The sequence below is a fragment of the Megalops cyprinoides genome, chromosome 17 (genome assembly GCF_013368585.1).
Source record: "Megalops cyprinoides isolate fMegCyp1 chromosome 17, fMegCyp1.pri, whole genome shotgun sequence".
Lineage (NCBI taxonomy): Eukaryota > Metazoa > Chordata > Actinopteri > Elopiformes > Megalopidae > Megalops > Megalops cyprinoides.
In genome coordinates, this window is record NC_050599.1 from 24679594 (window position 1) to 24700552 (window position 20959).

A 20959-nucleotide genomic window follows, 5' to 3' on the forward strand; every position below is an offset into this window, starting at 1 on the left:
GTGCTCTGATATACCTTAAAACATCTAAAAATTGATATCAGTAAATAATTGCATTTTGCTGTTGTGTTATGGAAGTACAGCATTCTGAACGCTGGCTTTAAAATTAAAGACAAACGTGTTCCTTTTCGTAATCTTGCTTTAGCTGCATGCATGCGGCATCTTTCAAAGTTCTTCGCGGCGTCCATTCAGAGGCACTGGCGTCATCAACGAACCTCCTACTCACGTAAAATGACGTTTACACCCTGGCTGTCTTCTGTTATGAGCATTTTCTCTATTTAAAGAAGAAGAGATAGCAACTGCTTGCGATCGCACTGTTCAACGTATAAGTGTGTGAATGTTGCGAACTACACCCTCGGTTTTTTCCATTTGAATATCGGTTTATGTATGAATGACAAAAAATAGAGACGAGAGCCCAAATGGCGTCCAAATTTACACAGCCAAAAGCTCAGCGCATTTTTTAAGATAGCGCGTTCAGCAACTGTCAGCACGCATGCCGAGTGGCGTAGTGCACGAGCAGTCGAGAGGAAGTGGTGGGTGATCTGGGTCCGCACCTTTTCCGGTCGCTCAGAACCGCTGTGAGACGGAAAAGAGAGAGAGAGGGAGCAGGCGAAAGAGAGGTGAGAGCGGAGAGGAGCAGTCTGGGGGTACGGTGGCTGCGCCAAATGCAGGTAACAGCATACCTATACCGACACGCGTTCAAGGAGGGAAAGATGGATGTGATCGCGATGGCTGGTACAAAGTGAAATTGTGCGTTATCGAATTGCACTGAGGATAAGGGTGGAAGCGCTTAAAGTTGTCTGCTTTCCGACACCCCTCCCTTTTCTGAGCTGCTCTTGTGTTTTACAGGGAGAAGAGGAGAGGAAGCTCTCGAATGAATCAATGACCTTTGGAGTTGTTGCGGCTCCAGCGATTTTGTTTCCGATACGAGTGTGAGCGACTGGTTTGGGGACAGGATCAAGAAGAAGCCCCAGAATATCGCGCTGCTTGCCCGGCATTTGCTGATCGGAACAAGGGCGAGAGCTCTCGACAGACCAGGAGGAAGTCGGAACTACAGCAGGCTTTTGCTAGGGCCTGCCTCTCTTTGAAGCCTCGTCGTTGTAGGACCTCACACTTTTTCTTTCTTTTTCCGATTTTTTGTCCCCAGATCTAACCCGGAGTATTTTACTCCTGGCAACGTTATGTGGATTCAAATCGACTTATTGCAGATTCTCAAAACCCCAAACTAGGAAATTGGCTACATAGCCAGTGTGGAGAGAGAAAAACTCTGAATGTGGGTTTTCGAGAAGTTAGCGAGCTAGCTACCTCCCACACCATCTCTTACAGTTACTGGATTACTCCTATACGTCGTCTAACTGCATTCAGTCTTGTATGACTTCCATCACAAGTGAACTAAAAGCTCTTCCTGTAACTGTAAACGGATGTTTGCCATTTGTAAGTAACTTTGTCACTGCGGATTACATTGATTGCCTGTCTAAGCCCGACGCTTGGTTGCAGAAGTATCCAAATAGATGGCTAGCAACCTTTCTACCACCGCACCATTGCTAAGACCTACCTTCTGTGGTTTAGTCCTATAGTTCGGATACATTTTTTGTCCAGTGGATAATTTCACACTCGGTCTGTTGGCTTTAGGAAAAAAGCTATACTTAACGCAGCTCTGCACTGTTTGGCTCTTGGAAACACGTAAAGGACAAAACACATTTTCTCTGGAAAAGGTGGATATTTATGCACAGTTTACAAAATGGGGAAGATGCTGTCAAAAATCTTTGGCAACAAGGAGATGAGAATATTGATGCTTGGACTTGATGCAGCGGGGAAGACCACTATCCTTTACAAACTGAAACTGGGACAGTCCGTCACCACCATTCCCACCGTTGGGTTCAACGTGGAGACTGTCACCTACAAAAACGTGAAATTCAATGTGTGGGATGTCGGAGGACAGGACAAGATCCGGCCCCTGTGGCGGCACTACTATACGGGGACGCAGGGGTTAATTTTCGTGGTGGATTGTGCGGATAGGGATCGGATAGACGAGGCGAGGCAGGAGCTGCACCGCATCATTAATGACCGGGAGATGCGGGACGCCATCATCTTGATTTTCGCCAATAAGCAAGACCTGCCGGATGCCATGAAGCCACACGAGATCCAGGAGAAACTGGGTTTGACCCGGATCAGAGATAGGAATTGGTACGTGCAGCCGTCCTGCGCGACCACGGGCGACGGACTATACGAGGGCCTCACTTGGCTAACTTCAAATTACAAATCCTAATGCTCGAGAGTGACTGTTTAGAACAAGCGAAAAAAAATAATAGAGGCAATTAACAAATAACATGGCTTCTCGGAAGAAGATATAATTAAGAGAAGTTTGATTATCTCCCGTTTTTGATGAATACTATTACCCCATAACGATTTTTTTCTTAAAAACAAAAAAGACTGACTTGTTTGGCTGGCTTTTTAGTTTGCTTTTCCTCTGTAGTGGCTCTGTCACCGTTATATTTAATTACCGTGACATGGTAGTCCATAAACTACTTTTATTTTAAAACTACAGAGATTAGTGCAGATTCTCTCTCTTTTTTTGTGTAATATCTATTGGGGGCTTGGGTACTCTCTGTCATATCATATTTTATTTTCCCTTTTAAGTTCTGAATATCGTAGATCTGCTACTTGTTTAGTCAAACTAAGACCTAAAGTTAAATTAGAGATGGTGTGCATTTTTTTGGAGAAGGACACAAAACAGTACTATATTAGATCTCTATATGAGAAATTTCCCTGAAAATCAAAAGCCAGTATCTTCTTTGGAAGCTTGTTTGGACGGCATCCACACGTTGTAAGAACATTTGAAGATGGACCTGTTACATCATTGTGAAGTACAGTATTACTGTAGATTGTTCAAATGTGTTACAAGAAATACTCAGATCTTCAATACAGTATATTTCCATTATAATCCTTCCAGCTGTATTAACCTGGAATTTTGTTTTGAAGGACCCTATGCCACCTAGTTTATTATTTGTCTTAATATATTACCATTGACTATTGCCTCTTTACCGGAAGGCATTGTGGGAAGATTTTACATTGCAGCTTCTTGCCACCCAGTCAGCAGGTTATTTCTCTGAAAATCACATCTCAGTTTCAAGTGCTGCAGAAAAAGTGTGTCATGTGTTCTGTGACCAGAGAGAAGAGCTTGCAGGCTGAATGTAGTCATCATTGGCCCTCCTCTCTGTTAGGTGGGGTATAAGGTGGGGATTATAGTTGGTCCTTGACTTTAAAGGAGCACTGGGGCATATTTTTTGTTTGGCCAAACCTTTGTCCCGTAAAGTACAGGTTATGCGCCCCACCCACCCTCTATGGTCTGTGACATTAGTCATAAAGGTGTGGGCTTTGGAAAGTTTCCTCTGAGAAATGGTCTTCATGAGGGGTTTGACTCATGTCATGCAGTCAGAATAAAAAAAAAAAAACTTCTGTAATTAAATTATAAATCCATGCTTTATTTTTGTTCTATTTGCTATGCTGATTTGAAGAAATAAAAAAAAAGTGAAGAAAAATGTTTCTAACTTTTAAATTGTAACTTTTTTTTTTCATCGAACTAAGCAATTCCTAAATGCCGTGCTGCACATTTTAAAACCTATTGAACATTATTGCGCAAAAGCCACAGTTGTCGTCCAGGGCGTTTGTCATAGAAAAAAGTTGAACCGTGACTGCTTGTAAGTTGTTTCTGTGATTGACTTTTTCCATTGTGTGCTTTCAGATTGGTGACTCATCATATGACTATTAAGTGCTGAATCATTTGGTTGAAGGTAGTAAATACCAGACCCATTCACAGAGGTTTCTGTGAGTTTTACTGTTTGTCTTTGACCTTTAGCAATTGAAAGCTGTATCACGTATTAGGTGAACCTAATTCAAAAGACCTTGGGCGTCCTTGATCCTGATGCAATGGAGACTCTTCTGCATTCGCTCAGTCGCCTGGTGTGATTGTGTGGGTTGAGGCAACTAAGGTTTCTTTTTTTGTAGAGTTACCAACTCAGGAGTAGGTGCCTTCTATTAAAAAATTCAAGAATCCTTCCCACAAACCACCTCAGGGGCACGAGCCTTTAGCGCAGGTGAGACACAGTGGATAAAGTGGAACCTTGGAGTCCTCATTAATAATCAGCCTTGCTTTGTGCATGTCAGTGGAGAGCTTTGCACAAAGCAGATGTCTTACCGCAGTTGGCCCGCTAGCAGTAACGGTTGCCAGGTCATGCCGTGGTGTTACCTGCCCCCACCATGTGAAAGGTAAGACCTTATGACCCCAGACCCCGCCAGTAAGGGAAATGGGATAAAGCTACGGGTGTCAGGTAACCCCGTGCACTGCGTGCAAGGCTCTCCACAGCGCACTGTGTGTTGACTGGGTGTTGTAATGCGTTGTGCTTTTAGGTGCGGCCACGTAAATCAAAAGGCGTTCCTGCATGAACAAGGGCTTTGCTTTGTGGTGTTGAGATGAGCAATACGTGGGGTTAAGCTTTTTTTCCCCCTTTTCTGCTGCGAATGCACAATGAATCTCCAGTCTGTGGGATTATCTTCATCACGCATATGACAGCGCAGTGCTAAGGAGCTGCAGTGCTGTGAGGGCGAGTCTGTCTTGAGCTGGAATATTGGCGTCCCATTGTGGTGTTTTGTGGTTTTCTGTGGCTGTCGATTTGGAGCACCCCTGGAGTTTCTTCTGAACTGGAATCGAAAGGCAAGGTTCTACGGACCCTGGCTTATCTATTGGTCAGCCTCACCTGATGTGACCTGGAGGTGACCCTGACTTGCAGTATGTTAGCTAACCCCTGCTAAAATAGTAGGTATGCCATGAAGCCCTAGGTGAGTCGAGTGGAAACGGGCAAGTTTATCCTGTAACAGACCATGGCCAGACAGTGTAGCTAATGGAATAACACTGATTCCATCAGGACAAGCAGTGTCATTTAAATTGTGTTCCTGATAAAAAAAAAAAAATTCCCCCACAAAATAGTTATGATAATGCTCAATATCAGTTAGCAGTTTTTCCTATCAATTAAAAATGGTTTTGAAACAGGTGGGCGTTAGCTGTACCAGAAAAGTATAGCTTTGAAGATGGCTTTCCATCTACTTGGCTTTGTGAGAATGGATGGCAAACGCTACAACTCTAAGCGCTGGGGTTGAACGTTTGACCGCGCACAGCTTGAGAGAGTGCGTTTTTTATCTTTGCAATCGGTTTGGTTTGAGCACTGCTACCTTCTCACCCGTCGGTAAACCGTGACGCGAGATCAGCGATGATTTCTCACAGGAGAACACTTTGACAGAGTGGCTTCCTGGAATGGGGCTGGTTAGCTGCGCTGGCTGGGAAGAGCTGGCCTGTGACGGGCAAGGCAGGAAGGCGAGGCCTGCGTCAGAGCTGCTTCCACAGCTGCCGAGTGCGATGCCCACTTGGCCGTTTGCCGCACTTCAACCGTCTCTGTCAGCTGTCGCCTGGAAGTTGGCCCTCCTGCGGCCCTGTCCTTTGTAATTCGCATTTTAGCTTAACTCTTCACTTGATTGCTGCGTTTTTCTAGTTGTATCCCCTATAAAACGTTTCGGATTTGAGTTTTGTTATTTCTCTAGGAGTGGGCAGCATGGGGATGACGTAGCGGTGCCATGTTTCTGTGGCTGAAGCATTGATTAAGGGCATAGTAGCTTGTTTAGAAATCTTGGGTCTGAAATTAAATCTAATATAGTGGTTTAAGTGGAGAAATTATAGTAGCATAGTGGAGAAACATTGCAGGTGGTGTTGCAGGTGTTTAAATCCAAGCTACTGTGTTCTTGTAATTAAGTGCAGGCCGCATGCACAGACCTATCCCAGAGTTGGAGATAATTTGTCTGCCTGTGTGTGTGGCCCATAGTGCAGAAGAGCTAACTACTGCCACTGTTTATGTGATTTGGGCTGTGTGTACCTTACCAGCATGGTCTTGTTTCACAGATTGGCACGGAAACACGAGAGCCTTTTTTTTCTTTAAGATGGGGAGGAAAAAAAAAAAAAACACTTGAAAGGCTCTAGAGAGTGAAAACCGATTCTGTAATAAGGGCCAGAATGACACAGGGGCAGTTTGGACGACGGAGCGATAGACTCGGTAGGTCCGCCGCTGCGTCCCTCGGAGCGTGTTTTTTTTTTTTTTGGTGGCGAGCGAGAGCGCGCTTGAAAAGCGTGCAGACCGGCGAGAGGGCGGACCTGGCCGATTGTGCTGTTGGGATTTGGCCCGGGGGCTGTCTGTTCATTGTTGGGCCGCCAGTGGGGGTGCACTGGCTCAAAGGGGCCTGACAGGATCTGGTGTGTGGCCTGTTTAGTTTGCTTATTCAGGCGTGGAGCTGGTCTAATTCCTCCCTGCTTTTTTTTTTCTTTTTTTTAAATCTCCGCAGCCCTCTCTTCCCCCCTAAAAAAGGGCTCTGAAACAGCAGCACCCTCTCTCCTGGCCATGCGGATACGTAATGAGGCTCGTGTCTGTGTGTCCTTCCCCAAGCCTGACCAGCAGAATGTGTAGGATTTTCACTGTCTTCAAAATGTCATTTTTGTCACATCATGTTACATTTTCATCACTGGTTCCTGATGTGCTGGTGAGTGCTAATCTGTTAACGCCAGGCTGCGCAGACTCTCTGTCGGGCTGGCAGTGCTGCCACCACCACGGCCCATAAGGCCCCGGTGTGTGTTCTGCCGACTCTGTCCGACTCCAGCGCTTGCTTGCTCAACTGGTCGGGGATTTATAATGTTCTGCATCAGTGTCATCATTGCTTCCAAGCCAATCCAATCCTTAACCTGCCCCCCAATACCCAGACTCCTCCGCTCCAAGTCTTCTCTTTGGCTGTGAACACAGACCCCAGGTCAGATCTTATCACAGTCCAGTGATGGACTTGCCAGTGATGGAGGGCCCTGTTCGCAGAAAGGAAGTCTTTAGTGTTCTTGACCCCCAACTGAACTGTGGCTATGGATTCTGGGAAAATGAGGCTGTAAAACATTCTGCTGCAGGTCGGCAGGGACCCTCCACTGGGAGAGGCCAAGCGCTGAGTTTCTGCAGTGGGGAGAGCAGGGCAGGGGAGCCTCACTGGTTCCTCACTCCAGATGTGTGCATGTGTAAACACACACTGAAAATAGAGGCAGTTGGTACTGGGCGCATGTGGATGACATCACTTTGAGTTTGAGTGGGATCTGCGGTTGGAGGGAGTGGGGGTTGCTGAGAAGAGGCAACACGAAAATTCCTCCATCGCAAAGCCACGGTCAGATCGTTGAAAACTTACAGATCTGTCCTGGGGGAGACAAATTCCAGATGAAAGGAGAGGCGAGTGGAAAAACAGGTTAAGACCAACTTTTCTGGGGTTGCCAGGTTACAGCATAAAATGACAAAACAGAAATAGCTGGAGAGGTAGTGGAGAACATGGGAGAGCATTTAAACACTTTCCTCCCCTTGGTCAAATATTTAAGATTGTGAGGTTGCGGTGAGGTTCACTCTGAAATTTAGACTGATTGGTGGGAAGGGGGGGGGGGGGGGTTGGGTAATACATGATGAGGAGTGGATATCATTACCCAAAAGGGGGTGTCTCTTTCCCACCTCCCAGCACTGGAAGAACTGAAGTACTTAGAAATGCTGTTTTTAACTCTGCATTCTTGCTAATACACTGAGTCAAGTTCAGTGGGGTTTTCTAAGGGCAAAGTGTAGCTGTTCATTCATCTCTACACCGTGTCTTATCAGGGCCATGGTCAAAGAGCCGACAGACGTTTTTTTCTCTCCGCTTTTCAGTTCATGTGCATGTCCGCGCTGACTCATGACTGCGATCATAGGGTGAAATCTCTTACAAAAGCACGCCCTATTTTGCAACCCCAGGCGTCGGTTCTCGGGAGCCCGTCCGGTGTTGGGACAAATAATCAGGCCAAACAGCGTGACAAAAATCACAATGCGTCAAGCACAAGTTTTTCTAAAAGGTTTTTTTTTTTTTTCCTTCATCAACAGTCTTTGCTTAAACAGCACGAAGGAAATCCAACCAAGGGAAAGTGCTCGGTTAGGCTTACCAAGCTCATATCAATTAGCCTTGTAAGGACTATCGACGAAGAGTCCTTAGTGCTCCGTGTCACACTTCACTTTTCAGATATGTTCACTTTTTTTCCGGACGAAAGTAAAACTTGATCTTCTGTTTGATGTACATAGTGAAGGTAAGTTTAATAGTTATCTGTTAATGGCACAGTAAAGCAGGTGTCACCTAAGCTACCCTTTAAAGTACCCTTCATTCATTGCCGCTTCTTGAGGATGCTGAAATGTGTGACTACATTGGATCAGTTCTCTCTCTGGACTTTTCCAGACAGTGAGAGTAAGTAGTGAAGGCAATGAACGCAACTCTCTCTGCGTGTTTGGCGACTTCCCCTTCTACCATGTGCAGTTCTATTAGTGTAGCGGAAGGGTGGGATATTGCAGCGCGTCCAGTGACGTCACACTCGCCACCGCGGTGCTCGCTTTGGTTCAGCAGTTGTGCCGTTGGGTGTGGGTAGCCGGGTGCTCGTCAGCCCTGCTGCTCCTCGGAGTAACAGGAAGTGATGCGCGCCTCGCTGTTCCTCTCCGAGAGGCATCATATTTCACCGCAAGACACGCTGCCAGCCCGGCTGACAGCTGGGCCTGTCCGTGATGGCCTCTCCATATGGTCTGCACTCCACCTCTCTCCTCCATGATTTATTGAATAGTGATTAATCAAAGACGGGACAACCAAGGGTTTGCACCTCCCCAGCCATTTACCAGCCGGTATATATTTGTTGCTTTATTTCTGAAAGGTATGGATGTGCAGGTGAAAGTGGTCTTTTTTTAAAATACACAATTGATGTCATGTTGTGGTTAGGGTTAATCCCAGCTGTGATAGTGTTAATTTACCTGTTTTTATCAGTACTTGGTTTTTTTCCAATCAATGGAGGTTCCTCATGAATTCATTAACTCATTGACATTCATTGGTTCACGTTTAATGATGGAGCAAGATCTTCCTTGACAGCCTTGCCCTTTTGTGCTGACAGTTCTGCATGGTTCTCCTGATGCCATAAAATAGTGTGGAATCATTTTGTGTTGAACATCATTAACAGCATTTTGCCTGACTGGGCTACAGAAGTTACACGTTTTGTGCTTTTATGAAGCTGAACCGTTTCTCAAAGGCCTGCCACTTCACAATCATTTTGTTCAGTGTTTCTGAGCCTTCAGTTAGCCTTGATTGCAAATGCAGTGCTGGTATAAAAACAAATATTTTAGAAGTCTTCCATTTTATGATTCTTTCTAAAACACCTATCAGTATTTAAGTGAAACATTTCAATTTGAAAAATTAATGTGACAGAACAGCTTATGAGCTTTTTAATCTGCTTGATTTTGCTACAGTCCCCAAATACAATGGCTAGAACAAATGTTGGGAGGGAAAAACCTATAGTCACAAAAACCATATAATTTGTATCATTCTATCAAGTCAATAGTGTGCTAAGTGGTTGCCCTTTATCAGATGTAAACTCATATCACCTTTACTAAACGTGGGGGAATGTTATGTGCAAGTTAAAAAAAAAATTAGTAAGCCAGTAGGAGTTTTGCACACAGGGCTGAGTGTTTGACTTGTTGTTTTCAGTTTATCTCTCTTGGACAAACTTGGTGCCCTATGCCAAGGCCGTTCTATAAAACCATCTGTTCACCCTGGAGCGAAGTGCTGGAGTATACTGACCTCAGCCGCCAGCCTGCAGACCATATGAACTGGGAAGACTGCTTCACAGCAGTGACAGGTGTACCCCATGGCTCCCTGCTGGGCCCACTCCAAATGTGGGCTCTGAGCTGTGGGAATCTCCAATCTGGCTGATGAGCATCTGTGTTGGCACTGGACTCTTGACCTGGCGTTTGTGGGTAAAGATTTGTGGTTGGAGATTTATTAACAGTGGCCTACACCTCACTAAAATACAAATCCAGGGTCTTTAGGTCTTTCTGTTAACATTCAACTATATAAGTTGCACTGGCACATGAATAAGTGCTGTTAGCCGTCATATATGCTGGGTGTCTGCTGAGGAAGTGGAAGTTAAACGTTAACCACTCAGTCATCAGTTGTGAAACAGCCTTTGTTTTTTTTTTTTACTTCAAGGCAATCTATGCTTTAATGGAATTGAAGAGTTTAGGATTAATGCAGTTTGTGAATGACACTGTGAAAGAAATGGTTATTCATACAGGCTATGTGATGGTGTATAACAATTTTCATTACAAGAAATGAGGTTTGTTTTTTTGTAGTACAGGGCTTTACATGACAGGAATTAATGCTACCTTAGCTTGATTAGGTCAAAGGTTGTGTCAGCCATAAGGGAAGGCTTCTAGAATACCTGATGTGCTTTCAAGCGTTTGTACCCATGTTTCAGATGCACACTATCACTGCAGCATGATTCCAGAAACTACTTTGATGTAAACAGTACCCAGCCTCTCACAGCATCTGAGTTTCACTTCCTGTTCTCTGCCTCACACACACACACACACACACACACACAAATACACATAAAAAGGATGTTAAAAAAGTAAAAAAAATCTTAAAATCAGTTAATGCAAGCATATAGTTAAAATGTTGCTGTGGATATGAAGTTTTTCACAAATGGCATATTGTTGGCAGTCACTGAATAAGTTTATGATATAGTTTCTATGGGCCAGTACAGACTTACATGGTGGAATATTTTTAAATTGGATGGGGAAAAAAAAACTAGTGAGGGCGTGGGCGTGATAAAGATTCACTCCAGATGAATGAGGAAAATGAGGAGCTGATCGGCCGAATGGCCTGTTCATGACCTGCATGCTGGTGTGACTGTATTGGTGGAGATGTGGTCTGTGAGGACTGTGGCGGTGGCGTGAGGGAAGGGCGGGTAACAGTGAACTGGGTGGGATGGAGTTTGTTACAGTGGTGGATTGGGGTGGGTGGAGTGCGTATCAGTGGTGATTTGGGCGGGGTGGAGTGTTTGTGGGGGGGTGAGGGAGGAGTTTAAACAAAGGGGACTGAGAGCATAAACTCCATCTAATGCTTACTGTCTGGGTTTTTGTAGAGCAGAATCAGAATGCTGTTAGGCAGACAAAATGAGCTGCTTCTGTATTTTTCTCAAGAGACACATTGAGGTATGTCCACAGCACATGGTACATGGTAAACATCTTGGAATTTATGTTGACCAAGTGAACCACAAGGCATAATGAACTGAAAATATTAACTCACCAGTTAGTCATTTTTTGTGCACTATTAACCATTTCAGAGGAGACCTCGTCTGCCCATGTGCACTTCAGCAACTCTGTGTTGTTTCATGAAAACTACTATGTGTTTGGGCCGTTGGTTTCTGCCAGCTTTGTCAGCACCAATAACTGTTACCATTGAAAAGATGGTGGTGAAGTGCAGTTTGCTGAGCTGGTGCTGAAGAGGACACTGCAGGCTGAGCACTGTGGTGTGTGCCCCATTTGTGGGTGTGGCCGTGCACTTGTACACGTGTGTGTGTGGGGGTGGGGGTATTGAGACACTGACTCTTTGAACATGGCTATAGTTAAGACTAATTATATTATTTATTTAAGAGGCTCTCCTTATCCAGTGCAATGTAACACAGTTTACATTTTGCAAGTTATAATACACTCATACTTACTATCAGACCACTGCGGCTTACCCAGAATGCTGCTGCTCGGCTGGTCCACAGCCTCCCCAAACACTCCCACACCTCTCCCCTCCTGACCTGAAATGCACTTTGTGCTCGTTCTTTGTAAGTTACTCTGGATAAGAGTGGCTGCCAAAATTAATGGCGAGTGTAAATATGTATAGCTGTATACTGACCCTGTTTAAGTGAAGTACCTTGTTAAAAGGGTACAGTTTGAGTGCTTGTTTTTAGAAGCCTCAACCGCTGTACTGCGCAATATTTATACCAGTCACCTTCTTCAAAACCATACTTTGAATGCATATAAAGCTTATTTCACCGAAATGGGGATATAGCTCTTTTACACATCACATCAGTACCACAAGATACAAATATCCATAACGTGATGCATTGTGGTAATTTTGAATGTGTTTATATTGATAAAAAGCAAAGGGATGTTTAGCAAATGTGATTTTGTATTCATATTTTAATCACAGGAGATCTTTAGACCAGTAAAACTGCATGAGGGCTGATATCTGTCCCTTCCCCATTATAGGCAAATGGGGTGAGTGGGTCAATACTGCATTCAGGGAGACACAAGCAAGATTACTAGAGAGACCCCCTTAACAGCTGGCAGACAACATATTCGCATTAGCATCCAGTGGACTGTGTCAAAGTGTGTTTGGAGACTGGGAGTGTATAGATTTCGGGGAGGGTGAGGACCTTGCCCAGTGAATATTTGGCAGGTGATATGGACGGGGGAGGGGCAGTGGCAGACTGGAGTGTGTGTGTGTGTGTAGGAGAAGGGGGGCAGGTAGGAATAGTTTCAGAATAAAGCAGAAACACTGTTGGTCATTTTCTTGTGCCCAGGGGTCCACTAATTTGATGTTCCTCTAGAGCATTAGAGAGACTGGTCACCAACAATCAGCCCCAAGTACATTTCCACGGTACTAAGAACCATGGTGATTTCTACAGTTAAGAATTACAGCAATAGAGTATTTTCAAAATTAAAACTAGGACAATGAGAGAAAGAGAGATGAGGGGGAGGAGGGAGATGGAGCAAGGGAGAAGGAGAGAAAAGACAGCAAAGGGGAGGGAGAGAATGGGGGGGGGGGGGGGGCAGTGTCCCTCTGTGAGCACAGAGTGGTTTCCTGCGTTAATCAGTCTCGTCTGGATGGAATGCATTCCTTGTCTAATTGTGTGTGTGTGTGTGTGTGTGTGGGTGTGTGTGGGAGAAGGGCGGTGTGCATGCAGCAGTGGATGCAGACAGCTCAGCAGTCATTTAGTCGTAGCTATGAGCTCCCGCACAGGTAGTGCCTGGCTGGTCGGCTCTGGTCCCTCTCAGGGGTTAAACTGTGCAACCCCAGCTTTTCCCCCTTGCTTCCTGTGCTGAACGATGCTTCCTCTCTTACTCCAGGTGTTCACAACTCTGCGTCAGATACAGAAGGAAACATTAGCAGGCTGGGTCTCTCCTCTCTGCGTGGAGAATGGTGTTGTGTTGTGCTCTGTTGCCAGGGACGTTTACCTCAGGCAACCGAATGAAAACTGCGGTTTTGTGAATAACAGAACTGTGCCCTGTTGTCTGCCAGGCCGGCCAGCTGATAAGGACTCACTGATACAGCCAGCGCGACACCTGGGGACACATTTCAGAGGGACACAGAGCCCTCTTTGCAGTTGCTGAGGTTTGTCTTCCCTGGTAACCCGAGAAGGCATTTCCACTTTTCTGGGCCTTGTCTTAACCGTGGGGGCCACATTCCTGCAATGTCGGAGGAAGTTAACGAGGACATAAAACATACACGGACTGAGGTGCACTGTGTGTGCGCTCGCGTGTTTGTATCTATGTAATTTGTATATCAGTGGAACTTCCATTTAGGGAGAGGAATCATCTCCTGGTTCACTTGGAAAGACTCTGCACTGAAATAAAGCTTTCATTAAATTCCAGAGAAAAGCACACGATGATTAGCGCCTCAGCCTGACAGACCCAGTCAGCTGACAGTGGTGTGTTGAAGCCTCAGAGGGGCAGCTGCTGCTTAATTCTCACGGACTTTCTCTGCACATTATCACAGTGAGCTGTCCACACTGCAGAGCTGCAGGGTTTGTGGTCTTTAGTGTCACTCGCTATTGCTGAAGCCCAGTTAAAACAAAAGGCATTGTTGCAGCCAGTGGTTGTTGCAGCCATTCATTTCTCATTTCTTGATGCCGTGTTATTGTATTGTGAGTTTTATATGCGTCAGTAACTCTTTGCCAGCCCCACTGCTCGAGGGGCTGCAGTGTCTACTTTATTTCCACCATATGCCATTAAAGCCCTAGACTGAAATTACAGTTTTTATGGGAAATTGAATCACCTGCTGTTTTTTTAAGCGTTGACTCATGTCGCTCAGATGCTGGCAGGCTGTACTGTTCTGGAGAATGGAGAAGTGGGGGTAAACCGTCTGTGTGACTGTCTGACGTCATGAGGCTGAGCCTGCATGCGTGTTTGTTGTCTGGCTATGTGTGTACATTTACTGAGCGAGCAGGTTAGCAGCGGCGTGATTGGTTGTCACAGAGGGGGAGGGGCGACCCCGGTGTGGAGTGAAAGTGCCGTGCATGCGGATGGATAGGTCCGGCCGAGCGGAGCAGGTCAGCGCCGACGGGTGAAGCCCGATCCCTTGTATCGATGTCGGAAGAGAGAGGATTCACAGCTTAGTGCCGAATGGGACATCAATAGCCCAGAGGCCTAAAGAGGAGAAGGCAGAGCTAGGAGTATTGATCCCAGCTTAACAGCATCTGTGAATTTGCTCCAGCTCAATTAATTGTTTTTAATGAGAAAGGGGTGTTGGGGGGGGGGGGGGGGGGTGTAGGAAGACAATTGTCTTCAGCCTAAAATTTACAGCATCAATCAGAAAAACCTCCCTTTTATGTCATCTGTTTCCTATGGAGAATGGCTTTGTCTCAGGTTGTGTTACTGCTATGACATAGCAAAGCTACGCTATAGTTGTGAGGGCTGGATGTTGGCAGTTTGACCACGGTACTGTCCTTCAGAAACCTTCATGAGGTTTCTTAATGCTATAATTAGCTAGCAGAGTGCTTGCCCTTCTCTCAAGGTGACACAAAGTTTCGTTTGAAAAATGAAAAGTCTGAGCATTTCAAATAGAAAAGCTGGCACAGCTGCACACATGATAGTCACTTCAGTCCAGAACAGGAGCAGCTGAGATGTCCTGAAGGAGGTTAGGGAGGCTTCTACAGCACATGGTATTGAGCCAATCTCTGATAGTGTGCAAATTATCCTGTATTCTCTTCAGGAATGCCTTGCCTCTAAATTTTCCTCCCTGCAAAACCAGACAGTATTTTGGTTCTAAAGATGGAGAGAATGAGAGAGACAGAGGTGGGGGTGGGGGTTGAGTACTACTTTTGAACTACTCCTGGGACAGACCTGTTTTTCATGTCAAATTAAAGTTCAGTCATGAGTTCACACATGGTCCGTTTTTCATAAACAAACCAGTGACCACTGGCTGTTTCTTTCTGCCTGGCCCTCAAGTGAATGGAGACCAGACAGAGACATACAGCTGCCAAATGTTTTGTGGTATATTTACCTTTGTTGATCTTTGCTGCATTTAAAATGCGACATTCTCTTAATTCTCCCTGAATGGTGCTGGAAGGCGCTCTGGGTCTCCGGCCCTCGCTCTAAGTTATGAATAGCCTGGATCACAGCGATCCTGTGCAAACTTCCAGTTTTCCGTGCCACGTGAGAGACAGACAGGGGGGAGAGGGGAAGACAGGCCACAGTTTCTTTCCACAGAAGCTCCAAAATGAGTCTGGTGTTTCTGGTTCCAACAAAGACGCCATTGATGTTAGCAGGCCCGACTGCACCCTGCTGGTTTTGGGCACGGGTAGATGATTTAGCGTCTCTCGGCACTTTTTGAGTACCGAGGGAGCGCTGCACGACTTCTGCAACCCCTTAGGTCGTGGGACCCCTCCTGCTCGCCGATGGAGCCGGGGTTCCTGGTGGAGGGGTTCCCACACTGAGCGATCCAGTCCGTTGCGCTATTTGCGCTCACCAAGCCAAAGCGGTCACGGCAACAGGAGAGGAGGGTTTGAGGAAGACCTTTAAACTATGTGGATTTACTTTTGCTGTGTGTCCTTTTCAGATGAGCGTCTGATGTTGGTAAACTTCACATTTAGCAAAAACAGCAGAGAAATGGCATGAGAGCAAGAAACTTAAGAATATCAATTTTTAAATTATTTTTGTGGCAAGTCTGTGCCATGAGAACGTATTTGTGAAATAACATGAGGCACGAAATACAAAATCCCAACCTTTTACGGTATTCATATTATATATACACGTATATTATGTGTGCAAAAGGTGAACCAAATTAACGGCATGTGCTTACAATGCGGGTGTAACATGCACCATGTGCTCTCACACAAACACACGCAGGATGTCAGTTTACATGACGCCTGGTTTGAGATTGAGGAAGTGGCGATGTCGAACTAAAAGATGTTTTCCTTTTAGCACAGAGTGAAATAAATATGCACGTGCATCGGGTGTCACATCCAAAACCTTAACGCCTTCCAAACGCGTAACAGATCGCTCCATAATACACACTCACCGTTAATGGAGTGTAAATTAGCTGTTGACACGTATTGTTCACTTAATAGGCAGACAATTTTCTAGAGCAATTTCTCTCTAGCTCCGGTCTGTGGTTGAACCGACATGATGTGACTCACCAGTACTCATGTCAAACAGGCTTGTGGGGAGATTGCTTTCCCATTTAACAATTATGCAGTGTCAGAGACGGAACGTTTCTGACACGTTGGAAACTTTTGGCTGGGACGTCCTCGATTGGATGGAAGCTTGCAATTATTTCGATGTCCTCTCACGCTGATGATCCGAGACATCTTGCTCGTGAAATGCGATGTCCAGATTTTGCTGAGATCTTGAAAAACGGTTTGTTCAATGACGTAAAATCGTGGCAAAATCATGCAGTGGGGATGTGGCATCTTACTGAAAAAGCTGCTCAGCATTCCTGTTCGTAAACAAATGAGATGACAATTGGAGGACAAAAATTTGCATAAGTGATGCGATACTAGCCTGCCACAGCAGACAGAGGATTCTGGGTTTTCCTTATCGGTAAAAGAGTGATCTATATCTGATTTATAACCAATCTGGATGAGCTAAAGACAATGGGCACCTCAGTAGGGTGCCCAGTGCTGTTCTTCAGGCAACAGTATCATTGCCATACCTTTTAAACTGTACTTCCTAGAGTTCAAAATTCAGCTAATACCCTATGAGCTACACATAGTCTCTGGTACCATTATACACACCTGGGAGCAGCTTAAAACTTGAAAGACTTGTTGTAATTATGATTACCAAACTTGATAAAAGGCCCTCTCCAGGCTTCTCAGTCCAGGGGGTCAGCTGTTGCCCATAGCAACTGCCTGTGGGTCAGTCTTGGCAGCAGCCATCTCCAAATAAAGCCACAGAAATGAGCATTTGGGGGCGAGCGCCCATCGCCACCACAAACAGTACTTTCCATTGCTGACCCTGACCAAGTCCTCCCCCCCAACATCCTGTCATTCCACACTGCCATTAAACCCAGCCGCACTCCCAGTGCCTTCATAGCCTGTCACCGGCTTGTGTTGAAGGACTGAGGAGGGGAAATGGAGGTGCTGAAGTCTATTAATGGCATTACCTCTTTGATGCATGTCACCTGCGATTTCTGTGGCTTCAGTAGGGCATAGCTGGATGAGATAGAGTCAGAACTAATGGAATGAACAGTCACACGCACCTCCTAAAATTGGTGGTAGGTGCAGTACTAACAAACATAACTGAAGAGAAGAAGAAAGAGTCTGTGTTGTATTTTAATGATTCTAAGTGGCTTCATCTGCACATGAAGATAATGGCCACAACCTTTCCATCCCTGGAGATCTTTGTAAAGACAGTGAACTTTTACATCTAAAATATATAAAAAATTTTCATTTCACGTAGCATGATTGACAGAAGTGTTCTAGAAGTGACCAGTAACTATGTACAGTTACAAGATGTGCAAGTACATGCACAACAATAACATAAAAACATGTGCTTTACAAGTTCATCAGTTATCAAGTTATACAGTCTCTCAGTATATAGTGTCTCAGATATAATCAGAGTGGATACTCAGACTTGAAAAGGGTACTTTGAGGGGAAAAAATTCAACATTTTCAAGTTAGATGATACTGTTTATCAAAGCCGCTAATTCAAGTTAGTGCAGTAGTCTGCTTTGTGAATCTGGTAGAGGAATTCTTGTTGCATCTAATAAAAACATATTTTTATTTCCTGTTTTATTTTTCTGATTCACTTGGGAGCATTAGTGTAGTGTGTGGACTCTGTTCTTTTCTTTTATAGAATTGAAACTAACCACATGAATTCAAGGGCTTGGGGGCATTGGGGAGCTGACCCTCAGACCTGCAGGACTCAAGTGTATTCTAAAACTCCACTCTGATCATGTCAGGTTGTGTCATTAGCATGTTGTTATCCTCAGAATGTCAGGGCTGAGTGGAGCTCTGGTTACATACTGCTAGGGGTCAGGTAGGTGGAAAGGGGTAAAGGGCGCCATATGTAAACCCATGGCTTTCTGATAGAAGTCAACTTGTGACTACAGAGCAGTGTTCATGTTCATTCATGAAAATTCATTCATTACTCTTCTGTCTTTAATGCCATCATCAGGAAGAATGCTATTCATGTTCAGGAAATGACATCAGCCTGTATCAGTTCTATTTAAATAACACCTCAAATACCAGTTCTGGTGTTAACCAGCTGGGCTTCCTGCAATAAGTACTCTCTTTTTTTTTCCTTCATTCTTTCCTACCTTGACTTTTGGAATCACCGATTGTATATTATGCTCCCCTTGACATGACATTCTCTAAACTTGCATAGGAATGTTGAATCCAAAACACAATCCTCCAATACGTTCCTGTGCAGCCAAGGTCTGTTCTTCACACTACAATTCCCACAGTGCAACACAGGAGGGCAAACACCACTGATGTCACCTGAGGGACTCAGTCACCTGACAGATCAATAGAAGGTGTGATGTTATGGTGAAAGCAGGTGACCATGACTGGCTTTACCTGCTCAGCCCTGATGAAACAGGAGGAGTTATGTTGCATTACTCTGGGCTTGTGGTCATTGTCAGCTAATGAAGCAGCTCAGATTTGCAATGCCTTGGACTGTAGGCCTCAGCCTCTTGGGAGCCCTCAGCAATAAATAGCTTTCTCCTGTCTGTGACCTTTACCCCAAGTGTGACCCACTTCCTCCTTTGGGTCACTTCACCTCTCTCCAAAAACAAGTTGTCAATGCAACACTTTAATAATGAAGGTGAGCTCAGTTATTCAGCCTGGTGAGCAACAGTGTAGATGTCCACTTGGATTCAAGATGTTTGTGACATTACTTGCAAATGAAACTGAGGCAAAGCATGTTTGCTACTGTATGTTACATTATGACAGGGAGATAAACAAATGCTGGTGTGCCCAGTGAGGGAAGGAAATGAGTCAAAAATGAGATGACGGATCACTTTTATGAGGTCACAGTGAGGTCATAAGAGGGAACTCATTCCGGCCTACCTCCAAAGAACTGTGAGAGACATGGACAAGCCTGATTACAGTGGACTGTTTGCGCATTGTGAAAGGGGTGCTTGTTTGACACGTCGAGTTCAGAGCAGAAGCATGTAACTTCAGAGCCAGAAACAGACCCTTGGTTATTGCGCGGTCAGACACCTCCCTCCTCCAGCCCTGCTTTTTCACTCGCGGCCCACTAATCCCCGTGACCGCCACGCTGAAGAGGGAGACTTTATGGCTTTCCTCCCATGGCAGTCTTTACGCTGACAGCTCACGTAAATCAGCAGAATAAAAACCTGCTGCAGCTCCACTGAGACGCCAAAGAGACATGGAGAGAGAGGGAGAGAGGGAGCAAGAAGGGGCATTAGGGAGACAGACAAAAAGAAAGATGCACCGAGAGAGAAATGCTCGCAACCAAAGGACAGTTATTTTAATAAACTTAACGTGTCCCTCCCCCGGCTCAAAGAAATGAATGACAAACAAAAAGACCTCATCAGACTTTACTGTGGGGGGGGGGAGTATGCAGCACCATTGGCTGCCTGGTATGTGGCAGTGTGCCATAGCCTGAGGGACAGTGAGTGAGCTATTATAGTAGCGCTCGCTCACACAGCCATTGACGGACTCGCTGGTGCGAGATCTCCTGCAGCCTTGCTATTAGCGACCTGTGAGGTGGCGGTATCTGCCTGCCGGGACGGCCGCATGTTCCCGGCAGGCTGTAACTCCAGCACGAGGTGTGTCGTTCGGGAGTCAGGTGTCAGCCGAGTGTCCTGTGACTCGGACACGGGGAGCCCTCCTGCTGATCAGTTGTCGGGTTAGGCTTACATGGCGGCGACGGCCGAGGTCCAAGCAGAGATCGCTTACCCACGGGGGCCAGGCGATCAACAGCAAGGAGTGGTCCACCGAGCTGCTCACTCTGCATGTAGTAGAGATTTCATGTTAATGAAGAGATGCGCGAGTAACAAGCAATACAATACAATACACCTTTTTGCAATCAGAATTGATCATTCATATGATCCATGCCTACTTATTGCAGAACCATATACATTCAGCTCCTCTAAATCATAGTGCTAATTCAGAGAGTATCTTGTCATTGTGAAAAGGCTATTAACAGACTTTAAGTGATTTTGTAAGGTTTTGTATGTAAACACACACAGACAGTAGGGACATCAGGGCAGCATTGCTTAGCGCACAGTGAGTTTCCAGGCTTCAGCTGTGGGCATTTTTAGGAGACTAATGATTCCACAGTTTCACTCAAATGTTAAAAACCGCAGTGGATGGTTTTCTCTCAGCTGCCTTCATTCCACAGAATACAGACCGCAAGAGCTTCCTGCCCTCTGACCGAGCTGACCAGTTCTCACTTTTAAAACCGTGGCCTGGGACACTTGCCTAAAAACTGAGATGGGTGGTCTTAGGGCTATTACTGAATGTAAGCGGATGAAATATGAAAGTAAATCCCTTCTACCACATTATGTCTGGAATGGGCTTCTTCATTCCAGCTTAAAATTGGAAGGAACCAGTGCACATGGAGCTGAATTTTAGCAATCCTAGGGAGAGGGGTTCAAGTGTCACACACACACCAAAACAAACTGTGTCTGTAATTTCTTCCTCTTCTTCCACACTATAGAAAACCCTGAAAGTGACTGTCTGCAAGTGTCATCACCATGGAGAATAGTGGTAATGCTGGCATGTGATCCACCCTCACCATGGAAACCTTGAGTAAAGAAAACCACCTCACCATAGAGAGCAGGAATGTGTCCAGAATGATATCTGCCTGGACCATAGAAA

At 45.4% G+C, this 20959-nt stretch overlaps 1 protein-coding gene across 2 annotated transcripts; it reads left to right on the plus strand.

The window, feature by feature from the left end:
* Positions 1 to 298: 298 nt before the first annotated feature.
* Positions 299 to 2442, plus strand: arf6a (ADP-ribosylation factor 6a). 2 transcript variants are annotated; one of them, XM_036549892.1, is made up of 2 exons: positions 299 to 668; positions 847 to 2442. In XM_036549892.1, the coding sequence occupies exon 2, from the start codon at positions 1739 to 1741 to the stop codon at positions 2264 to 2266; it is 528 nt and encodes a 175-aa protein (XP_036405785.1). In that variant the 5' UTR covers positions 299 to 668; positions 847 to 1738; the 3' UTR covers positions 2267 to 2442. The 2 variants fall into 2 exon arrangements, with proteins under 2 accessions (XP_036405785.1, XP_036405786.1); XM_036549893.1 differs by lacking the exon at positions 299 to 668 and adding an exon at positions 684 to 747.
* The last annotated feature ends 18517 nt before the right edge of the window (positions 2443 to 20959 follow it).

Bases quoted from the DNA above. Each gene is read 5' to 3' on its own strand.
- arf6a (XM_036549892.1), top strand. From the start codon at position 1,739: ATGGGGAAGATGCTGTCAAAAATCTTTGGCAACAAGGAGATGAGAATA.